We start from the raw sequence: 24,030 nt of genomic DNA on the forward strand, positions 1-24,030 counted from the left end.
GTACTGCATTAATACCATTTTTCCTGGTGAGAAGGGATCCCACAAGCAGCAGAACAGTCCTGGCAGAATATGACTATGGATCGTGCATTCCCCGAGTCCAGCAGAGAAAGCCATGCCAGGGGACACTGGAGTCCCTCACCCCGTTACACAGGCCACATTTAATCACAGGGTACGTTAACTGTTCCCAAAACGGGCTGCTTGGGATCGCTGCGATGCAGAAGCCTCCTCAGTAGTCAGATACCACCTTGGAGGAATACACTAAAAGGGGCAATCCTGCCTCTTCTCTAAGTAGGTTTTTCCTGCTTTTGTGAGCCTAAAATGGATGTTAAGGAAGCGATGAGAAATTACTCGCAGTTCTCTAGCAACAAGAGTACCTTTGTGTAAGGCCAGGAGCCTGCTACGAGCTGTAGCAACCCCAACGCCAGTCGAACGGAAAGGTGTGCGGCAATAGCGAGAGGCCAGCTGGCCGGGCTGGGGCTGGGGGCAGAGCCCACTCCTGCAGCTCCCAGGAGGGGACAGGGGCTGCGAGCCCCTTGCAGCTCGGGAGCACTACGATCCCGCTGGGGCAGGATTCAAGGAAACCGCAGGAGCTACCACCTGCATCTGAAAACTGCCAGGAGAAAAGAAACCAACTGGCTAGGCAGACTCTTCCTTCTTCTCCACTCCCTGCCTTCTTAAAATTATTATTGGATTTAAAGAAAAAAAGCTTGGCACTTCTCTAACGCCCACTTCTCCAAAATCGTCCATTTGGGATACTAACAGCTCTGTCGACGTGGTGAGGCCGTTTGCTCTCTACAACAAACGCTTTTGGGTACGAATCATGGAAAGAGCAGTGCGCGAACAGCATCTTCTCCTTGAGGTAGTCTTAGTCATCTCGGTCCCCAGCCCCCAAAATACAAAAGAACTAACCCTAACAAACACTGTAACATTAAACATCTTCACATTCTGTAAACCGCTGGAGAATGCATCTGCTGCATTCATACAGAACCATGTGCATCGTGTTGAAGATCATACATTCAACTCTGTCGTGAAATAAATATATAGGAAAAAGAGTAAAAAAACAAAAACAAACAAAAAAGATTCTTGCTACAATGGCAGGGACGCTCACCGCCCCGTCTCCTGCCTGGATGGCGTTTGCCCCTCTCCCAAGGTGAGCCAGCTCCCTGCCTGAGGCACAGCGTAAGGCACCGGCCGGGGCGAGCTGGGCTCACTCTTTGCTCACGCTCGTCTTGCAGGAATGTAGAACGGCCTTAAAAAGGAGAGGCAGCTGCTCCAGGGGGACATTCACCATTTTTCCTGGTAAGAAAAGAAACCAGAATTAGCAGCCACTCCTGAATCAGATTTCAGAGACACCTAAGCCAGCAACGCTGGAGATGGTTTTACCTTGAACCTCTCAGAGAAACAGTTAATCATCCTAGTGCTACATTAGACATTTGATATTCATTTGGACACAACAGGATTTATTATTTACTGCATCGAAAGCTAAATAAATGGGCAAAGTCAGATCAAAATGATTTCTCCACAATGGAGCAGTATTTATAGAAACTGGGAAAGACTAAATCCCGTCTCTCCTCAAACTCCCTTGTTGATCTCAGTGAGTAAATTACGAGAGCTACTCTGTGATTATTATCTAGTTCGTTACAGCAGAGTAGGATGAAGCATACGGAGCCTTGACATGGGGAGGCAAGTATCTCCCTTTGCCATAACATTCAGGAGCAAACAATGTTTTAGTAACACCAGACCTTGCAGACCTAATTAGTGACACAACTGCATTTGAAAGTTCACCTGCGGATTTCAGAGGTCCAGACGAGCTGAAAACATGGGGGTTACACTGCAGGTCTGCCCGCTGCCCTGCTTATCATCTGCTCCTTAATTAAGCGGCATTTCACAGATCTATTTCTTATGAGATAACTACTCAAACCAGGATTACACCCCTCTGAGACAAAATGCCTCTGAGATGGGATTTAAAGGAAGAAAATAAAACGAGAACCTGACCGAAGTACTTAAAGGGCGGCAGGTCAGAGCAAGGCACGTCTTCTTGGGAGCAGGGGACTCGGGAGAGGGACATAACGCCACGTCCACCAGCGTCACAGGGACAACTTGCAAAGAGCTAGTCTGGCTGGGTGAGCTAGGGGTGACGGGAGATCAGCTTAAAGGTGGGGGAGAAGCTTCCATAGAAAAAGGTCCCACACAAACATCTTCCACCGAAGTCGACAAGAATTTCGCCGTTATAAGTCAATTTTCTCTTAAAAGCAAATTTCGTAACTTGCACACGACCCCAGTGGGAGAAGAGCTCAAAAAGTTACCTGCAATATATCGTATCTCTGGCAAACACATCATTAAATCCGGAAAACGGTTTGGCTGGTGTGGGTATTTGTACTCTGTGAAGTCCTGGCAAACATACCAATACCGCTTATTCAGCTGCTCCAGTTGGGACGCGTTAGTCAGACCCCTGATGTCTGAAAGCGAATACGATTAGAGTAATGAAAACATGACGAAAACATCCTAGAACAGCAGCAGCCTCCCACTTATTGCCATTTCTTCAGCAAAGACAGACTGATTGATAAAATGCTTAAGCTGGGTCCCTGCTTCGGAGACTGGCTTCGAGCGCCCAGTTCGACAAATACTAAAATGCCCGTCTCCCCTCCTGGCCTGCCTGCATCGCAGATGCGTCTTTACACGCGTGTCTGGGTACAGGATTTCCTTCCACGGAAGACCAGCATGAGAACAGCTAATGTCCTAAGCTGCTCATCTACAGAGCTCAGCGAACGCTCTTGGAGATAACAGCTCCAGCAACCTTAAATCCCCACCTGCCTGGTGTAAAGCAGCTGTATGTCAAGGTTTAGTCCTCACAGCGGGTTCAGCATAATACTTCCTCAGACAGAAACATGTTGATTTTAGCTATATCATCTTGGCTGAGGAAAGCGCTCAACTCTATAATTCAAGGTATCATCATATTTCTCCCCATCTGCTTATGAATTATGTCATAGGAGCTTTATAAACTTGTCAACTTCTTATTTTTAAATTTAGCTTTGCCAACGTCAGGCAACGTACACAAAGGAAAAATGGACATTTCCAAGCTATCAAAGTGGCAGGAAGTCCCACCGCCACCGTTCAGCATGATCAACGGCATCAGCACGCTGCTGGGGGTCCTGGGAAGGATCCAGCGCGGTGGAGCAGGGAAGCTGCAGACCCTCGGTGCAGGCTCAGTATTGTAAGACCATCTGATGGAAGAAGCATTTATCTACTGCCCAAAAGCTGACTTTTAAAAATAATTCTCAGGTATTTCACATAAAAAATTGCAAACTTCAACTAAAAATAAAAGAAGACAGGAAGTTAATGAAAATACATTTTGGAAAACAATGGAGACAGCTCGAGAAGTGCATTATCCAGTGTCAGGAAACTGCCCAGGGAAGCAAACCGGAACCTCGGCCCGGCACAGATTGAAGCGTCAGCACTATCTCCCGCTGGAAATGAGTGGGGGAGGAGAGAGCCTGCAGCACAATTTTACAGACTGCAACTATCTTTCACAGTACAGAAGACTTCGGGGACATTTATTTCCAAAATTACAGCTGAACACCATCCATTAAGCATTTGCCTCTCAACAGTTGTCTTCATTTACAACGTGAAGAAATGTCCTGCAAGGCCCCAGAGACGCAGTGCCACAACAAATGACGGGGAAAGGGGATCCACAGCAGTGGCTTGAGGCAACGTGCAAGACTGGAGACGGGGACAAACACTGCTGAGGAACAAAACCGATCTATCCCAAACTATTCCAGCCCACTACAGTTGTTAGGAAACGACCAGGATCATCTCGTGTTGAAGAATTACTCGGCATGGATTTTGAAATGTCTAAGGTCTTGCAACAGACTGGACTGCCACCTTCACTGGGCTGGTTAATCAACTGGAAGATTTAGTCCCTTCTCAGGCAGAATTCATTGCCTGCGTATAAATACTTCATTCATGATTACTTTTCACGTTAAAGAGCTAGCATTAGGTATAGAATCTAAATAGTAGGAAGCTAACTAGGTGACCTAAGTATATATCCTGAAGGTAAATATTTTGAAGAGTCAGAAAAACTGTAAAAAAAGGGAGGATTGGTTTTACAAATTCACCCTTTAAAGCAGAAAAAGGAACAAATACCTTTTCTAGTTGGGAATCTTTGAAAGGTTGTTTTGCAAATAGTCAACACTTACTTCAGAAAACAAGAGTCATGCAAATTAACTGGTTTTAAAGTATCATTTAGTTAATTGCCTAAACAGTTATCTAAAGCAATATTACTTAGATGACACATCTTTACCTGATGAAAAGTTTGTTAGCAGATGGTAAGTCATCACTCACCCAAACCTTATCCAGAAAGGTTTCACTGGCCTCTCTGCTCTGTTCTAATTCTGGTATCAGTACCATTGGTACACATGTAAAATGACACGCTTACTGTCCTTGGTGTCTGTATTTAAAGGCAATAAAAATTGGCTAAGCAAATGAATTCGTTCTCTTCCAGGACATCTTCATGTGGGTACACAAGTCTCCCACTCTGCATGGTGTCTGGTCTGCACGATGGCAAACACGTACAGAGAGGTTTCAGAGCTTGAGTCTCTTTGTGGGTCTCGGACCCTGTCCTCCCATTTCTCAGAAGGGACACAAAGACTGCTCAGACCATTTCAGAGAATTTCTCCAGTGGGACCGATACCTTCTCTTCATCGACTCACCTTGATTTAGGAAGTTAATGGCTTTCATACACGCGTACTCCTCGTTGCTGACCTTCAACTGGTTAAATTTGCGAAAGAGGTAGATCAACCGCTCCATCACCTCCATCCCCTCTTCACTGAATCTGGAGGATAGAGATCACACATCAACATATACAGGACACAGTCCGTACAATAAAGGCAAGAAGCTTATTAAAATAACTTCAGAGATTTTAACATCTTGCAAGAGAATTAAAAAAAAAAAAATTGCCATCAAAACTGCTTGAAGTCTGCTGGAACCACTAAATTAAAGTAGAAGTAAGTAGGAAAATGACTCAGTTACAAACTTGACTTTAGCAAAAAAAAAAAATCTCTTGGTGATTCAGTTCATTGCCAGCCTGCTCTGACAGAGGAAAAGGTTTGATGGAGCCAGAAATACGCAAAAACTTCTTGCATGCTTGTAGGCTCACTGCTTTGCCTCTCTACACTTGTATTTCCCCAGATTTCAAGGAGGATTGTGCCTTCACACTTCACTGGGCTAATGGGAGGTTTAACTAAGCAGTTTGAGGAATGAGATAAGATTTCATAGACATGTGGAGTGATACTTGTCTTGCAGGACATGAAAACACCCTGCAGAACACCCACTGTCAAGATGCAAGGGTCAGCAGGTATTCCCCGTCTGCCTGGTGTTGCCCTGCATGTATCCACGATAGGAAGGAGCTCACAGCCACGTTATACAGCACTGCACCTTACTCCTGATGGATACTTTTGCAGGATAAAAGCACCTCTAGCAATCCTTGGAGTGCTTCCCCCTGTTTGGAAGACAAGCCACCCCCAGCAGCGTTTCACGTGTTCTCGCCCCTCACTGCCTCACACCCTTCTTCAATTTGTGCTTTCCAAAGCACAAATCCTGCACTGGCCACCAGCAGAAACGCCGACGCATCCTTGGGGGCCTGGAGGTGTCCCCAGCAGCTGCACAGCACCCTGCACCCTGCCCTGGGAGATCTGGCAGCGGTGCTGCCTTGCAGCACGCAACAGAGGAACACCGTCTCTCCGCAACAAACTCACCCCACCTGACATCCAAGCTGCCGGGTTTTGTAAACAAACCCCTCCATTCTACAAAGCTAATAAATTAATTTTATCTGTCACCTATAGAATCAGCGCAATCCCCAGGCTTTGGCTCTGCGCAGCACGTTTCAAGGTATCGGCCGAACAGAGCAGCAGCCAAGCAGGGCTGCACCGGTGGTACAGGACTGCAGGAACACGGACCCCAGACCCTGCTGCACAGAAACTCCCAGAAAAGGTCCGTTTCCAACAGCAGAAGTGCCTACAATTTCTCGTATCTGTAGAGTGCCATTGGAAATAGTCTTGTTTTAAACGCTGAGGAACTACACCAACCCACGTACAACAGTGGCACACACTTCATTTATCTGACAGACAGGTGAGGAAGCTCACCTCCCAAAAATTCCCAGGAGTGACTCACAGAGATCCTGCACTTCCACACAGCCGTATTTATTGCCTGTTTGTTATGGTTTGTTAATTTTCCTCGGCTGAGAGCTTCCGGGGTGAGACACACTGCAGGGCGGCTGGGATCCCTCTCACAAATACAAATACGCCTAAACCCACAAATAACCAACGTTAAAGGGAGTGAGACTGCAGGCTATGGTCTAAGGTTGAATCGTGCAGTTTAAGGGATGCATGCCGTTTCCTTCTAAACTTTCCACCTCAAATACGATGTGCAGGATTCCTTGCACTTAATAAATGCATATCGAGATCCAACCAGGAAAGCACTGCTGCTAGTGTGGACTGGCAGGGATCCTCCACTGGGATCTGGATCCACCACCTACACCCGCCCCGGAGTATCTCACCAGGTACAGCCACGCTCTCTTCTGGATTTGAACCATTTGCTGAAAACAAGCTGCGCATTTCTCCTGAGCGTCCACGCTTGCCAAGGGAAGCCAGTGACACAGACGGGCAGGAGAGGGCACGCTGATGCACAGGGAATGTACATCTCCCCCAAAATCTCCTGGGAAATTGCCTGATGGAGATTTTGCAGGTGCAGAACGAGGTCCTCCTGCGGGAGGGGGTGCCGGGCTTCTTCAGGAGCGACGCCTCGCGTGCGCACCACGGAAAAGCCGTGGCATTAAGCAACAGGCAGAAGCAGAGCCGGAGGGTGCGGAGGGCTGCCGGTGCCTGCAGACACGCTCCAGGACCATCCCACGCGTGCCAACAGCCAGAACGGCCTCTCGGGAACACATCTCACAGCAATAGCCCTGGTTTCAAAGAAACCACATATTGCAAAAATGCTCAGAAGTGGGACAGAAGTGTTTAGGAAAGCTTCAGCTGCGCTCTGGCATTGTACAGCACAAAGAATAAGAGCACAGCCAGAAAGCCATCTTTGAATAGAACAAAAATAGAACCTTTTTCACTGAATAATACCTTATTTTGGCATGTGTGTTTGTTTACTTCAAAGTTATTTGTAAAATGCATGGTAGAGTTTGACCTCAGAGAAGTGAAAACAAGCTATCTGAACTCCAGGTCACTTCTTCAAAAAAGTAATATTGTAAGCGATGAAAGCCTTGTCGGCTAATCTAAAGTTGTACAAGTTTTCTTGCTCTCAAGTTGACATTAAAAATCTTGCAGGTGCAAGATTGCAAAGCTCAAGAAGTTAATGAGCACAAAGACCACTCAGTCGTCTGTTGGGTTTAATTGTTTTTAGAGCATGCACATTTTTACGAGCCACTCATCACTTCATAAATCCAGGAGAGCTCTTCTCTCATTCCTGCAGTTGAACTGTCTTACTTTTCTGTGCATACTTTCCTCCCCCTTTCAAACAAAGCTGTTCTGTTTTTCACAGCCCTATTTCTTCTCGAGGACTGACTCCTCCACACACTTTTCCTCGCAGTTTACACCAGGCAAGTTTCTGGCTGGGAGTTATCGGGATCAGCTGGGGAGGAGGGGGAAGGGAAGCACTATCAGGAGTGCTGGGGGAGGTCAGGAATCTATCCATTTCATATTCATCTCCAGAAAAACAGCACAATAAAAGAAAACATTTGATCTAGCAGGCAGACAGAACATTTAGCCAGTTGTTAGAAGTGATTAAAACACAGGGGCTGGGGAGCTCATCCTATGCCTTGATTCGTCACCTACCTAAGCATTAGCATTGCTCCCATCATTTTGCTAAATAAGAACAGAAATTAACCCCAGAGCGCCAGACTATCACAGCTCAGCGAAATGTCTTCAACTGGCTTTGAGATCTAATGAACTTCGGTTTGCAATCGTTACTGATCAACACCAGAGGAAACAGGGGCTCTTCGAGGAAACCCACAAGTCGGACACCTCTCTGTAAGAGCCCCTCGCAAATCCAAAGGGACCAGCTTTTCCACGAGGGCATTGGACAGGGAGACACCAGGGGACACCACCCCACTGCTGCCTGCAGACAGCCAAGCTATGGCTGAGCTACCGTAAAGACAACTGGGAGGGAGCCATGCCGCTTGAGACCCCTCATCTGTGCAACTTCCTGCTAAATGGCTTTTTTGGGGTGCATTTTCACATGTTACTAATGACAATTAACGATACTTGAAAAGCTAAATCAGAAGAAGAGACTACAGAAACATTCTGCTCACAAGAACACCTATTTTCATCCATGTGCACAGATCTTCTCTGAAGGACTTTCGAGGCGACCAGCTCTGAATTGCCGGTTTCTGAAGGGCGAGGATTCCTCCTTTGTCTTGTTTTCTTACTTCTCGCTCGTATTTATCGCGAACCCAAAATGAAACAAACACTTCTCTTTTGAGGCTCTGACCAGGACAGCCGGAACAAAAGGATGGCTGAATGCAGGAACAAGTGTTATTGTGGTTTTCTATGACCCTTACTGTTCCTCGCAGGAGCAGCACCAGATGCACGATGAATGGCCGGGCAGAACAGCGCCGTGGAGGAACCTGCCCCAGGAAATGAGACACCTGGGTCCAGCTCTTGGCTCCTCCACTCCTCCGCTGCCAGCCAGCCCCTCCGGCTGTCAAAACAGACGCACAAAGGAACCTCAAAGAACCATTAGATACTGCGATGGCTGAGGACCACAGCAGTATTTTAAATCTCTGCTCATCAGACACTTAGGTCCCCTGATGACTCCTGCAAAATCGCCAAGCCGAGCAAGGGCAGAGCGCAAACGGGACAGATGTTAAAAGGGAGGGTGGGCAGCACTTTCCGTAAATCCTTCCTAGTCCGCCATAATATTGTGAGATTGTGAGTCTGCTACTAAAAGGAGGATCTGTCTGGCACCAAGACTACAAAACAAAACACCCAAACCAAAAAACAACACCCTGACCAAAATGATAAATGAAAGGCAGGTTCCTCAGAGCATCAGATAGCACGTACTATGGAAAAAACAAGAGCTAAGTTGCAACATCTTTAAATTTATGTAATCAAAACAATGAAATAGCAATTAATAATGAACCATTTGATAATACAGACAACCAGCTTTGTGAACAACCTTTCCGCTGGCCCAAAGGGTTTTTAAATAAGACCTTCCGTTCTGTATCTCAGGGTTACCCAAAGAGTTGGTTAGTTTTGCTCTCCCCATAAAAAAGGCAGTTAGTAGGGCTGTGCTGGAGGACGACAGCATTGCTATGGGAACTTCAAAAAGCACCATACAGCACTATGCACCTTCCCCTGCAGAAGGAATTTTTGATTCAACTCTGACTAAGCACGGCCTTCTTTCTAAGCCTGGAACAACCGTTCCCTAAAAAACAGAAATGGAAAAGAGCAGCAGGTGAGGTGACCTGTGGTTAGCCGGTCACAGGGTGCCTGACTGCCGTCCTCTCAATGGCTCCTCCGTCCCCAGATCTCGCTCCCTTACCCACGGGCTCAGCCCGACGTCTCACCTGTGCAGCTCGTCATCGGAGGGAGAGTACTTGGAGGTGACATCCGCAAGGTCACCAAAGATCTGCTTGCTGTAAACAGTCAGCGAGGAGAGCAGGATCAGCTCCTGCCACGTGGAGCTGAGCAGGCAGGTATAGTCCTTGATGGAGAGTTCGCAGAAGAACGGCAGCTTCTTGATCCAAGCAATCTGCCTGAAAAGCAATTCATCCGCCAGACGACACAACAACGCAAACAGCTCTGCCTGAGTCACTTTATACCTGCAGGCACAGTTAATAGGAAGGCATAAAAACAATTAACAACATTGAACGACATCACCCGACAAGGCACTTGAAAAGCAAGGCAAATGCCACAGGAATTCGTGTTCAAGTGCCCAACCTGCCGGTGCCCAGAGGGTCACCTGGCAGCAGGTGCCGTGATGGCCAGCACCCAGCCTGCCCGGGCGGGGGCTGCGAGGGGAGCCCCCCGACCCGCTGGGGTCACCCACCCGGCCAGCACCCAGCCTGCCCGTCCAGGGGCTGCGAGGGGAGCCCCCCGACCCGCTGGGGTCACCCACCCAGCCAGCACCCAGCCTGCCCGTCCAGGGGCTGCGAGGGGAGCCCCCCGACCCGCTGGGGTCACCCACCCGGCCAGCACCCAGCCTGCCCGTCCAGGGGCTGCGAGGGGAGCCCCCCGACCCGCTGGGGTCACCCACCCAGCCAGCACCCAGCCTGCTGGCCACGGGGCGGCTCAGCCTCAGAGACAGCCCTGCAGCTCCCACCAATGGACAGACTACCCAGCTTTTTCCACCCATATATATTTTTCCAGCTACTGTGCTTATTAACTTTTGTACAGTTAATGCAACCTCAGGGCTGAAAGCCATCGCTCCCGTGCAGGCTCAGCCTGGCCACGTAGCCTGAAACCCCACGCAAGGTCTGTGCACGCCAGCTCCAGCCGCAGGCAAGGGCACAGGCCACCCACGGGACACGGTCTGGTTTGCTGCCTGCACTACGGCTACATCTTCTCCCCGGGGATGCACCCTCCGTGCCGATCGGGCCGTGAATGCAGGCACCCAGCCGCCCCCGTTGCCGTCAGCAGCCTCTGCCGCGCAAGCTGCAGCCGCGTGCGCAGGCAGGGACAGCCGGACCCAAACAACAGCCAGGAACACGCGGCTCTGCGCGGCCTCTTGCACCGCGCCACGCACTCTCACCCGTCCTCAATGAGCATCGGTGTGCCGAGCGGCTCCAGGTCCTCCGCTGACACTAACTGATTGATAAGACTGTGCGACTGGGGGTCCAGGCTGCGCGTTTGGGGGGGCATCAGAGCCGAGTGAGCAGAATAGCTAAAAAGGTGCGGGAGGTACTGATAGTGCGTGGACACCGGCGTCCCGATATACTGATCCCTGAGTGCAGCGAATCCGTTCAGCTCCACGGACCTACTGGAAAAGGAAAAGCTTTTTAATATACCCCCAAAATTCCACCTGATTCATTGAAACATTGCATCCAGCTCCATCAGAAATGTTAATAAAAATAGGGAGGAAAAAACCAGAATGGAAAATGCCTACGTATTTAAACCCTACACTGGAAATAATGAGAGTTTGCAGACCAGACGTCTTACACTTGCCTCATGTTGAGCCTGGCTCGACACAAGTTCTGCTTAATGGAGATCTGGGAACTGCTGCTGAGCAGCCATTCGGATAGTAAAACAGAAACCCAGATGTACAAAGCATTTCCACTCCTTAAAGGGCCAGAATTTAGGATTTTAAATTAAGAATTTGCACAGCCAGCGAACACAAGTGTCTCCTAGCTTAAGATGCAACTGAAAGCCAGTGGAATGCAAGTCTGAGATTCTTGCCGTGCTTACAATCAAACGCTGCGCTAACGGTAACTGATGTTAATATAACACCATCAATTAGTAACCTGAATGGAGTAATTTATTTTCAAAATCTGAGCACAGTGAGGAAAAAAGAGCTTATACAGAATGAACAGTGAAAAGTAATCAAGTTCCCACGATCTGCAGAAAAAACTGTCAAAACAAATTGAGAGACCTATTTTAAATATAATTTTAACTCAGCGTTGCCGTCTTTTTCATTTGCTCGTGAGTGTTTCACCTCCCAGCTCAATTCTTTTCAATCCAGTGCTGTCTTTCTCAAAATTTAGAGATGCAAGAATCTGCAGCACGCTCAGTCTACGCGAAGATGCGCTCACGGTGTATTTTTCCTACGTTGACCCAAAGTGTCACCCAGGGAAAGACAGCCAAGATTACGGTAATATGAAATTCTTCCAGGGGTCATTCCCACCTTGAAGATGGAGTAGAAACGGGTGAAGGCTGGTTGCTCTCAGAAACTCCATTTCCAGGGGAACTATGGTCACTGTCTCCGTTGTTGCTCCATGACATGTTTGCCTCTCCCTCAAATTCTTGCCCAGACATAATTCTCTCAATCTCTTCCTCTGATATCTGTCAAATACAGGACCATTATGCTTACTTCAGCCGAGAACAGAAATAAGGCAGAGCCTCCGTACATGAACACTTTGACCATATGGCCACATCCGACAGAGCTGAAACCACCCTGCACCAGCAGAAACGCTTCGCCACGCCTGCAGATATCACATCTTTCCTTTACATTTAACAACGTACATGAAAAATTCTATTTACAGCTAATCGTGGTGACCTCCGGTGCCTGCAGTACAATTCAAGTGACGATTACACAGTAGACAGGAATGGACACATGAAAAGATGATGTCAAATACACACAGCAACGAGCCGTAAATCAGCTGCTGTCACACAGTGACAAACCTGGGAGTAATTGAAGCCAGTACATTGGGAACATCACTCAGTACCCGGCAGAGGTAAAGGCAAATGGAAGGTGGGGTAGGCTGCGGTTTGATAAAGCAAGTGCGAGAGGCAAGGTGACATGTATAAAATTAGTCAGGAAAACGTTTACAGGGAATCATCGTTCACCATTTTTCCCCAGGTAAGAACCAGTTGGCACCTAAAGAAGTAATCAAGCATCTAATGCTTAAAACAAGTATTAGAGAGTAATATATGTGAAGCTAAAATGAACTAAAAAAAATTAAAAATGGAGCTCAGTGAAGTATAAAGTTTCAAGAAAGAGCTGGGTATGTTCCTGCAGAAATGTTGCATCAGTAGTGGGGAAAATGCCACATGAAAGTTTCTGGGCTGGTTTTTTGTTTTTTTTTTTTTTTAAATTCTGCACATGCCCCTCAGCGAGGGTGGCACAAAATACGGAAAGCCCTCAAGTTAACACGCTGCAAGAAAGTGCAGTGAGCTCTGAACGCCATTTTCAAGAGCCAAATATTGCTTAGACAGTTTATTCCAGTCTTGCAAAACTGTCAGGAAAAAAATTGTCAGGCGTACCCAGGTACAGAATCTGACGAGTGCAATAGCTAAACAGTCTCACCCTGGAAAACGGAGTTGATGGCGCAACCTCTGGTCCAACACTGACCATGCAAGTCTCAGATGAGCAAGGGCCCGCTCTGGCTAGCAGAGGCTGATGTTTTACTACAGCTACATTGCTCAGAGAGGCAGTAAAAATTGTTACCTGGCCAGAAATTAAATGTTTGTTCTTCCTTGGTAGACCCACACAGGCTTTAAGAATCAGTAACTAATGCTGTTATAAATACGATGTTTGCAAATAGCAGAAAATGTTCTATCATTATTAAGAGAGATTTTTTAATTATTTGAGCTACACTCTCCCTGATGCTGACCACAGGCATGGCTGCACTGTCTAATTCTTGCCTTTTTCTCAGTTCGCTATGGAGCGCCTTACTGAGCAAGCAGGGCACCTGGCTGCTTGGCTTCTCATGGTTTGGTTTTGGACTGGGGCGAGCAGTCTCTTCGTAGGTACGGAGAGTCGCAGAAAATGCTTTCAGTGTTATTTCTGTTTTATTAAAATAAATAGTAAACTTTTAAAAGACCGCTTTTCTAGAAGCGAGCTGGAAATGGCCATCATTTCTCACGCGTGCAGTACAAGCTGTTGTGCTGAATTACCTCGCGCTTTACAAGACATCTCCAGGCAAGCTGCGCCATCAATCAGCGAGACATTTACTGGGTGCCCTGCTTGCAACAACGGAAGGAATTGCAGCAGGCAGCCCGTGAGATTTACTGGGAGCTGCGGAGGGACGGACGTCCTTGTGCGGCTCACAAAGGACAGAGCGGTGTGATGGCCGGAGACTGCCCGTGAATTCACACAGGCACCCTGGGACTGCGCCATGTCCCCTCCAGGGACAAGCAAGCACCGAGCTTTATTTACAAATCTCCTGTTCATGACAGGTATTTCTAACACTTGTGGAGAGTCAAAGCCCTGCTACGCCGGCAGAAGGGATGGGCAGGGCGGAGAAAGGCTTGATCACATCAACCCCGGCCCCGTCCCATGCCGAGCTGCTGCCGTGGTCCGAGGCAGCACACACACTGCGAGGTGTGTGCCAAGGCCAGGCGAGCAAAAAGCTCACAGGAACCATGGCGAAAGGGCCAGACATGCTCACCTGGACAGGTCCGATGCTTTTGTTTCTGCCTCCTGGCATGCCATCCTCTCTGATTGCTGAAAGAAAACAACCAAACCTTGGTGAGGAAGACTACTGTTTGGTATTCCACAAACACATAAGAAGGTATCTGCTGGTTTGAAAAAAAAATCTTTGCATCTTAAAAGATTCCTTTTGCTCGTCAAAGCAGTTTACACAGAAACCTCCAGTGCTTTCCAGGGCACTGGAGAGCTCGAGCAGTACACCCCATGATCCTCACCCCAAAGGGCATACGCACATCCATGGGGCTACAAGCATTACTCAGGGACTTTAGTTTCTTTATGTGATCCTTGAGTGACAGATAATGAAGGAATAGCAAGTCTTTTATCACAGTTAATTCCAGAATATTTTGAGAAGTAGCACACAGAAAGCAACCCTACTTCACCCCTGGATGTAACCCAATGAACGCCCGCAACTGCTAGAAAATGAAATGTGAACACTGGCACTTCCAGCTCTGCTGCCCACAGCCCCGTGAACCACCGCGGGCCAGACTCTGCCTGGAGAGACACCAACCAGCGCTGCCGACAACGCAGAGAGAAAGCACTTCAGCGGCAACGCCTCACACCGCTGTCACTTCAGAGGGTCACATCTCCTACAACCATCATGGAAAATGGAGGGGAGATGTTTTACCCAGCCACTTGCATGCAAAGCTGTTGTTTAAAATTCGAGTTACTAGACCCAGCTATGCAGTTTTATTTCGGAAGGGCAGCCTAGCTTCCCAATACAGCAGCTGCATTTTTAAGGCTCTTTAAACAACTTCCAGGGAGCTTCACCGAAGTCCAATTAAGGAGATTATCCTGAAGCTGTTTCTCTACCTTCCTCTTCCCCCTGCTTTTATTGGCAGAGCAGCTCTGCAGAAGCCAACAGCATTCAAAGACCAACTCTGCTCCTCGTGCGCCTCCTCTCCTGGGCTGGGTCCCCCCTGTTTATCAGGTCCCAATCTCTTTCCCACTGCGACCTGGCCAGACTTGGCAGGAGGCTCTCCCCAGCTGCGCGGTGACCTTGCTGCTGCCGGCTGGCCTCACCCTGCTCAGCACACGGGGCTGCAGGAGGCCCTCCCGAAGGAGAAAATGGCACAAAATTTAAGGAAAAATTTCTGTACCAGAAAAGCCACACTGCTGCTTGATTTTAGACATCCTCAGCTCAAATCACCCCCATCTGCCTCGATGCTGGACTTGCAATTCAGGGATCACACACGCGGGCTCAGCCAAGGCAACCGTAGCAAGGCAGAGCTATGCACGCGCTTGGACGTAAACTGCATTTTCCTGAATCGTACCCACCTAGTGAAGCAATGCAAATCACTACGCAGTGATGTCCTGATGATTGACAACTCCGCCAGCCCATGACCAGCAGCGCAGCGATCCCTGCGGCACCTTGCAACACGTTACGAGATCAGCAATACAGTTTTAATCCTTCTAACACAACCTCTATCACCTCCCTAGAACAGCAAGTAGTTTTATTTGAAATGCCAGACGGCATTCACTTACGCGCACTCGAGAAGCCACAAACACGGGACATAAAACAATTATGGTTATCTTTTACATCACACATCTTTTAAGCCATAGCAAGACAACAAGCTCATTTTAACAAACAAGGCTGTTGATTTTCTATGAAAGCTCTTTCAAAAAACCATTGGTTTCCCATTAAAAAAACGTGGCTGACGTAAAACTATGCCCTCATGGTTAGCTCTCAGTTACTCCCTTTAGTTATTTTTAACTTAATGGAACTACAGTAACCGTTTTCCAATTCTGGGGGAATTTCATTAGTTTTCCAAGATACTTTATTGCTAATTGTGATTCCGAAAGCTTCTCAGCTAATTCCATTAAGAGCCACGGACATAAATTGTCTTGGTCTTCTGAATTCAAAGTGTAATTGTAGCAGACATTAGCTTACACCTTCTTTTTTTCTAAGCCCACATCATCCTACAGAACACCTTGGAAAATCATGGTTTACATGATTTACAAAAAAATGGTTTACAGTTCTTAACCATGGAGACAAGGCTGGTCGTCACCAGGCTGCTCTTTGTCCTACCGTGGCCTTCTGCCTTGCGGCGAGCAGGGCTGCAGCTCCGTCCTCCAGCCCTAGCAGAGCTGCCCTCCCTGCTGAACTGGTTTGATGAGCTGCCTTTCAAATTGGCAAAGATAGCCAGCCGCTGCTGAGGGCGACGCTTTGCCCCAACTCCTGCACTCTGAACTCAAACGCACCCGGTAAAACCTTTAACCTCCGTGTGCTAAGATGAGTTTGCAGTTTGGCTGCGCGGGTCCTTGTAGCGGCAGGTGCTATTGAAACCAGAGCTCTGTCCAAGGCATTACCCAAGCTCATGCATATTCTCTTTAAGACTGGTGAGATTTTTCAACAACCGGAGGTTAAATGAATCCCATTACTCTTGAAACCACTACCGGCGCCCCAGCAGTTCTCTGCTGGTCAGCCGTTCGATGATCTCCAGACTGCCTCGCCGGACCCTGCAGGCACAGCATCCCCGCAGGCACGGCATCCGGCAGCAAGATTTACAGGACGCAAACTGACTTTGTTCATTTTTGTAAACTCTTAACAACTGTTCCTAGCCTACAGGGAAGGAAAACCCCACACCTGGGAGGTGCTCGGCAATACTTCACATCTGCTGCGATGCTTGACTTGCGTGTCAGCAAAGACAAACGCACGTTCTGCTGCAAAGCTCAGACTTTGTGGACCAGCGCTATTCCCTGTTGCTTACAGCTCGGATTCGGAACTCCCCTGTCTCCCAGTACATTCAAGACGCTTCACTTAAATGGGATTTTTGGAAGTCTTGCTAGCTGCGTAACCCAGCCAAGATCTGCAACAAAATGTAGTCGTGCTTTTGCTGGTGGTCCATCAAAAAAGGCTTCAAGAGACCCGGGTGGTTCTGACACGCACACGCTCTCCAGAAGAGCCGTCCTGGCACACGGCTGCACGGCAGTCAAAGTCTCCTCAAAGATTTTCCTTCACATGTTACGCTCCGTGCCTTAACAGAATTAAAAAATAACTGTATTTGGACCTAGTTACGAAGTAACTTTGCAACTCAGTTATGCAATAATTTGGGCACCACGGCTTGAAAATACTGAAGGAAACGCTCCTTAACCTAGTACCTGTCAGGGAAAAGAAGAAAAAGAAACGAAAAAGAACAAAGCAGTACCAAGCAGGCCCCGGCCGCGTCTAGGCAGCGGGCTGGCAAGGCGGGCACGCCTGCGCCGCTCAGAGAAGGGAAGGCAACGGAGCCGCGGGAGGGCTTGCGGTAGGAGCCCGCTTGCACACGACGGGCGAGGCCCTCCGGAGCCCCCTCCTCCCCCCACACAAGCTGTACTTTGCGTGGCGGGGGTCCCTTAGGCCTCCACACGCAGCTGACCCTCCCGACACCCGCCCCAGCCGCTGCCGAAGGCGCTGCCGGAGCCGCCGCAGGCAGCAGCGGGCACCGGACCCGCCGGGCGCTGCCCGCGGGCCTCCGCAGGGGCCGGGAGGGAAATTCGGGAGGGTGCTCGGCGGGGAAAGGAGAAAGAAGGGCGGGCAGCGCGCGCTCCGGTGGCGGGCAGCGGGCCGGCAGGGGGCGCTCCGCCCCCGCGGGTGACCCGCGCGCGCTGCCGGCACCGGCAACGGCAGCAGGGAGGGCCCGACGGCAGCGGGCAGGGGCAGGGCCCGACGGCAGCGGGCAGGCAGGGAGGGCCCGACGGCAGCGGGCAGGCAGGCAGGCAGGGCCCGACGGCAGCGGGCAGGCAGGGAGGGCCCGACGGCAGCGGGCAGGGGCAGGGCCCGACGGCAGCGGGCAGGCAGGGAGGGCCCGACGGCAGCGGGCAGGGGCAGGGCCCGACGGCAGCGGGCAGGGGCAGGGGCAGGGCCCGACGGCAGCGGGCAGGCAGGCAGGCAGGGCCCGACGGCAGCGGGCAGGCAGGGAGGGCCCGACGGCAGCGGGCAGGGGCAGGGGCAGGGCCCGACGGCAGCGGGCAGGGGCAGGGGCAGGGCCCGACGGCAGCGGGCAGGGGCAGGGCCCGACGGCAGCGGGCAGGGGCAGGGCCCGACGGCAGCGGGCAGGCAGGGAGGCAGGGCCCGACGGCAGCGGGCAGGGGCAGGGCCCGACGGCAGCGGGCAGGCAGGGCCCGACGGCAGCGGGCAGGGAGGGCCCGACGGCAGCGGGCAGGCAGGCAGGCAGGGCCCGACGGCAGCGGGCAGGCAGGGAGGGCCCGACGGCAGCGGGCAGGGGCAGGGGCAGGGCCCGACGGCAGCGGGCAGGGGCAGGGCCCGACGGCAGCGGGCAGGCAGGGAGGGCCCGACGGCAGCGGGCAGGGGCAGGGCCCGACGGCAGCGGGCAGGCAGGGAGGCAGGGCCCGACGGCAGCGGGCAGGGGCAGGGCCCGACGGCAGCGGGCAGGCAGGGCCCGACGGCAGCGGGCAGGGAGGGCCCGACGGCAGCGGGCAGGCAGGCAGGCAGGGCCCGACGGCAGCGGGCAGGCAGGGAGGGCCCGACGGCAGCGGGCAGGGGCAGGGGCAGGGCCCGACGGCAGCGGGCAGGGGCAGGGCCCGACGGCAGCGGGCAGGCAGGGAGGGCCCGACGGCAGCGGGCAGGGGCAGGGCCCGATGGCAGGCAGGTGGACAGGCAGGGCCCGACGGCGGCAGGCGGGCGGACAGGCGTCAAGAGATGCGTCAAGAGAAGCAGGCGGGCAGCCCGGCACCGGACAGGCAGCAGGTCGGAAGAGGGTCGGACACCTCCAAGGGCCTGGCTGCTACGCCGGGCTCGGACGAGCGCACAGAGCCAGATGAGAGAGTTTACAAAAATGTAAATCCCTTACCCTGATGTATAAAATCCTGGTGGCCAGCGCTGAGCGGTTCCCACTACAGACACTTAAAATAAACGAACCCAGCCGGCACTTCTGCTCACCCAGAACTACACTCTTCAGTTAAAAGATTACCGGGAACCAGCCTGCCTTCCCCATCAAATAAAATTCCCAAAGATAATTTGTAATCAAAGCAGTCAGGAGATAAGCTTTCCATCTCAGCCCCGAGATACATCTTCTAAGGAAGATCCTGGTGGATTTGCAGTAAATTTATGGAAGTTTTAGTACTTTTGACAGGCGGCTTTCATGTGAACGATGACACTAAAGGAATCAATAGCTACATTTAAAAAACATGAGACGACACTTCTGTTTGGTAGCTGGGAAGGGGTCCCTCCCACCGTCTCACCCGCACGGCCAGGAGGGAGCCCAAGCAGCCCCTGTGCCACAACAGCACCGCTTCTGCTCAGACCCCTGTCTGTTGACGTTAAACCAAGAAATCTCTGCTCATAATGGGCAACAACATTTCCAGAGATTAAAAAGTTAAAAGACTGAAGAGTAGAGATGTGACACCGAAATAAACCCCAGTCTATTTTTTATTACTAATTTCTGAGCTACTTAGGATTTTCCATCCTGCAGACAATACCCTAGCATTTCACTGCCTCTGCACGCGTGGGGACTAAGGGATGGCTGATCCCAGATCTCACTTGTCTCCTCAGTGACCTCGTACCTGGCAAAACCACCTTCGGCATTCCCCAGCTCCGCATGCCGCTGCTGGGAGCCGTGTGATGTCAGTCAGAGACGGGTGGTAAGTGAAGACCCTCACACCTTATCCCCAGGCAGCAACCGCAGGTCTAAGCTCCCACGACAACAAACAGGTAAAGTCTGACTCAGATCTCCTGGGATTTTAAAAGCCTATTTAAATTTTTGCCACATTTTAGTATACTGAAGCATAGAAATAATGACCGCTTTGCTCAGGGTGAATGCAAGGACAGATCCGTCAGGAAGGACAGTAACAAACTGTTACCTTCCCTGAAAAAAGGGATCACAACCATCAGTTCTCCAAATACTTATACATGCGTTCAATTCACACAGATTTTTCCTCCAATACAGTAACAAAATAGTTCAGGAAGAACTTTTTATCCATGCTTAATTTTGCTTTGTTTCACTTTTTCTTGTCAAGAATATGAGAGGCAGAGTTGCAATACAAAATGGCAGCTGAGGAAGGGTAGCATGCACTGCTAACAGTGGCCCCAGTCTGTACCTCCACCAGTAAAAAGCCCCGTTTTCTTTACCTTTTCGGTTCATCCCCATCTGGAGGCATTTGAGGAGCCGGCAGTACTGGCATCTGTTGCGCTGTTTGCGTGACATGACACAGTTCTTGTCTCGACTGCATCTGTAAACCCGCTTGTTGCAGATGCTCCTTTTGAAGAACCCCTTGCAGCCCTCGCAGGAGATGATCCCATAGTGCAGCCCCGTAGCTCTGTCCCCGCAGATCAGGCAGGTTCGCTGATCCACCCGCTCATCTGGAAGAGAAGACGAAAGGCTTTGTGGTCAACAAAACGGCTTCACCGAGAGATCAGAAACTCTCTTGAGGGGACTGGAAAAGTCTCAGCACCCCACGGCCTGTCTGGACAGACGTCTGCAAAGCAGAGCGCAGCACAGGCGCTCAGCCGGGAACGCTGGTCTCGACAGCCCGGCGCAGCCTGGCCGGAGGTGCCGCCGGCACGAGGCTCCTCACCACCTTTACTCTGTCAGCACAGCAAGGTGTGCAGAGGGGGTTGCCTCCAGCCCTGGAGCTTCGCAGGCCTCCCACAAATCCAGTTCCTCAACCGCCAATAAAGCAATTTCAACTCAACATATTCATAGGATATTAAGTCCAGAAATTCTCAACAGCGGCAAGAAGAATGAAGAAAAGTAAAACCCAAGTTTGTTTAAAAAACAGCCTCTCAGAAACGCCCTTAGTCACACAATTTATCAGAAATTAAAGTAGTTCGGGAAATGAAGCGCCATTTAGATCGCAAGGAGCACACGGTACAGCCGTAAGAGGCCACGTCGCTGCGTACCTACCTCTGCCACGAAACGGGGCCTCCTCCCTCCACGGGCAGGAGGTCAAACCCATCACCCGGGGCCCAAACGAGTCCCCGAGTGGCTCCCCTGGCACTACCGTATGTATTCCCTTAACGAAGAACAAAGATGAGAGCACAGAAATGGATGACGTTTTCTTATCAGCATGGCACAAGCATGCTGCACCGCCTCAGAAGTTTATTGTATTCCCAATTTTCAGGTTTTTCTCTGCATGCACCTCTCGGTGCCCAGCGGTGCCAGCACCTGCTGCAGGCACGCTGTAGGAAAACCCTTGAGTTTCTCTAAGGTCAGTCTGATGAAGAGGCAGCCGGCGCTGAGGCTCGTGCGGATCCATCGTACAGCGCTGGAGAACACCAGCGCATGGCTGCAAGGAAAGGCTCCATCTTTCACTTTCCCGGCACCGGGACAGGACCCTTGGAGAGGGGGCGAGAGCACGGCTCTCCCCAGCAGCCCCCATTGAACTTTGTGCTGTTGTTAGCAGAGAGGAACAGAAACCCTGAGGGGAAAGAGGGTCTAAAGTGCCCTGCATCAGCTGCACGGACCAGGGCGTGCAAATACAGAAATCGTGCTGGGCGGACACCAGTGAAGGTGAAATACTGTTGGACCTTGCGTGTTTCCAGGGGCAAGCAGAGGGACCCGGCCACCTCCTCGCTTCCTCCCGCAGCTCCAGCAGCACCAGCAAAAGCCTCACGGCACAAGTGGCTGCCCAGAACCCAAGTGAATTACATTGTTCGTTATTACAGAAATGATGGTACAGTTAAGCCACAATGATGTGATTTTACTGTTCCTTTTCCAAGGCCTTTGGATGGCTAAAAATGTAAATTTTCAGGAGCTGTCACATTAAATTCAGTATCTTAAGACTCTAACATTGCCTCAGAGACAGAGCAGGGGCGATGCACAGCTCAGCGAGAGCCTGTGAGCAGGCAGCGATCTCCGTAGACACCGATGTCAAAGGGAAAGGAAAAAGTAAATGGTGGCTGAAGAGCCCCAGGTAGTCAACCCAGGGGATCCTCACTACCTTGCATCTGCACAGGGAGGCCTAAACCTTGCTTCACGTTAACAGTCAGCTACACTTAAAATAATGCCAGCAAGTTGCACCAGAAGCTTCTCCTGTAGCAGATGTTTAGTGCAGCCAAACAGCTTAACCCCTCGCACGCCAGGCCAATCTGCCTTCCCCTGCCCCAGTGTTTTAACCCATTAATACCCTGATAGTTCCAAACAGAGCTGCACAAATCTGCAGTATACCTCATGGGGTTGCTTTCCCATATGTCAAATAATCATCACCCAGATGACTAGATCACCCTGCCCGAGCAAGGCAGAGGCACCGAGGAACAGAAAGGATGTCGCTTTGGTTTGGAGCAACGGGGACTCGAGGAACCACACTTGTGTCTTTCCCTCAGTCGTGCATTTCCTGCAGATGCTGGTTAAACCAGATTCTGGTATTTCTTGGCTTGAATGCACGACCGTGCAATCTCCAACGGGCAGAAACACCCACAGCTAGAGCAGGACCTGGGAGATGGCCATGGTTCTCCGTAGCTCCCTGGGGACAGATGCTGCACGTGGTTCTCCACGCGAGCCTAGGGCACCCAGAGTTTAACTTCAGTGTCTCGGTCCTTTCCCTCTGGAGTTTGTGCGATACATATATTTAATCACATTTAGTTAAAGGCAAGCTGCTTAGGAGACACAAGAAGTGCACACGCTTTCCCAGACCCGCCTTGCAGATGCAGGCTGTGCTGCGTAGGAAGTTATTCCTCTATGGCCCAACCGTTCAAAATGCAGGGAGAAACTTCCCTGCTGCAGGAACTCATGTGATAGTGGCAATCAAATTAATGGGGAAACCAGGAGTACGTGGCAGTGCTTGAGGGAGACACCACCAAGCAGTCAAGGTTGTCCCTTGGAAAGGGGAAGGTGGGACAGCCCAGAGCACGTGGCATTTTGGACCTCGCCGGCAGAGCCGCAGAGGAGAGCAGCCAGAGCTGCTTTTCTTTTCCTCCGAGACGGCCGCGAGCTGCAGAGCAAAGGCGCTCGAGGGCCAGTGCTCCTTTAGGTACGTCCAGGTGACGGGAGCAGAAGAAAGTGGCCCACATGGCACCCTTACCCCGCAGCAGGGACAAAGGCTCCTTCCAGACAGCACCCGATCGGCCGCAATGGCAACTTGTCCGGGCGACGAGGGAATTACAGCAACACTCTGGCATGGGCAGCAGAGGGTCATAACGTGTTGAAGATGACGGGTCTCGATGGGTAAAGGAAAGTGGTTGAGAAGATGAATAACAGGAGGTGGGGAGAGGGCAGTAAGAGAAGGGAGATAGACAGACCAGGTCAGAAAAACAAGGAGAAAGTATAAGGGACAGAAAGAATAAAAAAAAAAAACCTTGAAGAGCAAGAAGAAGTAAAAGAAGAGCACAAATTCAAAACAGAGAAACCATCTGACACAATTACTCTCAAAAAGATAGCAGAGCCAGAGCAGGAAGGGAGGAAGGAGCCGGGCACAGTGCTGGGAGCAGGCAGGGCTTTAGGCAGGAGATGGAGCGGGGCACGGCAGCTGCCTGCGCCCGCCGTCCCGTGCAGGGAGCTAACGAGAAAGCTCAGAGCAGGCAGACAAACAACTACACAAATCCGCACTGTGCCCGGTGTGCTACCTGCACCCCGTTGTTCCCAGTTTGTATCACTCAGCGAAACGATACAGACCTTGAAAAGCCCCAACCTTAGGACGGCACCGGCTTGTGAAGACGGGCTGGTTCAAACTCACTTCAGCACAACACCACCGAGCCTGGTTTTCCTCACTTAGATTTGACTGGGGAGTTTTCCGAGACAAAGGTGTTTTTATCTACAGGATTTTTGGAGCGGCAGGAGGTAGAAGTCACAGTGAGGTCCTCTCCAATCTCGATAAAGTCTAAGCAACCTGACAAACCAGTGTGTAGCTTCTTACTGCTGGAGAACACGTGAACGTGATAGAAATAAATGAGGCAAATGTATCAGGATCAGAAATGAAACCAGTTTTCAGTTACACAAGCCACGCGAAAATCTAAACCAGCTGCTCTTATTCACAGCAGCTTTCTCCACAGTTGAAACCCAGTAAAAA

The 24,030-nt window shown here is 50.6% G+C and overlaps 1 protein-coding gene across 1 annotated transcript in view; it reads right to left on the reverse strand.

Moving 5' to 3' along the window:
* Positions 1–1,207: 1,207 nt before the first annotated feature.
* The window catches only part of NR6A1 (nuclear receptor subfamily 6 group A member 1), a 95,898-nt gene continuing 73,075 nt past the window's right edge, over positions 1,208–24,030 (reverse strand). The window contains exons 3-10 of the mRNA XM_075715962.1: positions 20,156–20,386; positions 14,048–14,103; positions 11,842–11,999; positions 10,753–10,980; positions 9,569–9,823; positions 4,710–4,831; positions 2,307–2,459; positions 1,208–1,296 (exon numbers count right to left, since the gene is read on the reverse strand). Of these exons, the coding sequence (XP_075572077.1) occupies positions 1,208–1,296; positions 2,307–2,459; positions 4,710–4,831; positions 9,569–9,823; positions 10,753–10,980; positions 11,842–11,999; positions 14,048–14,103; positions 20,156–20,386 (1,292 nt within the window). The remainder of the gene's footprint in view (positions 1,297–2,306; positions 2,460–4,709; positions 4,832–9,568; positions 9,824–10,752; positions 10,981–11,841; positions 12,000–14,047; positions 14,104–20,155; positions 20,387–24,030) is intronic.

Source organism: Pelecanus crispus, chromosome 9 (genome assembly GCF_030463565.1).
Source record: "Pelecanus crispus isolate bPelCri1 chromosome 9, bPelCri1.pri, whole genome shotgun sequence".
In the NCBI taxonomy this organism is placed as follows: domain Eukaryota; kingdom Metazoa; phylum Chordata; class Aves; order Pelecaniformes; family Pelecanidae; genus Pelecanus; species Pelecanus crispus.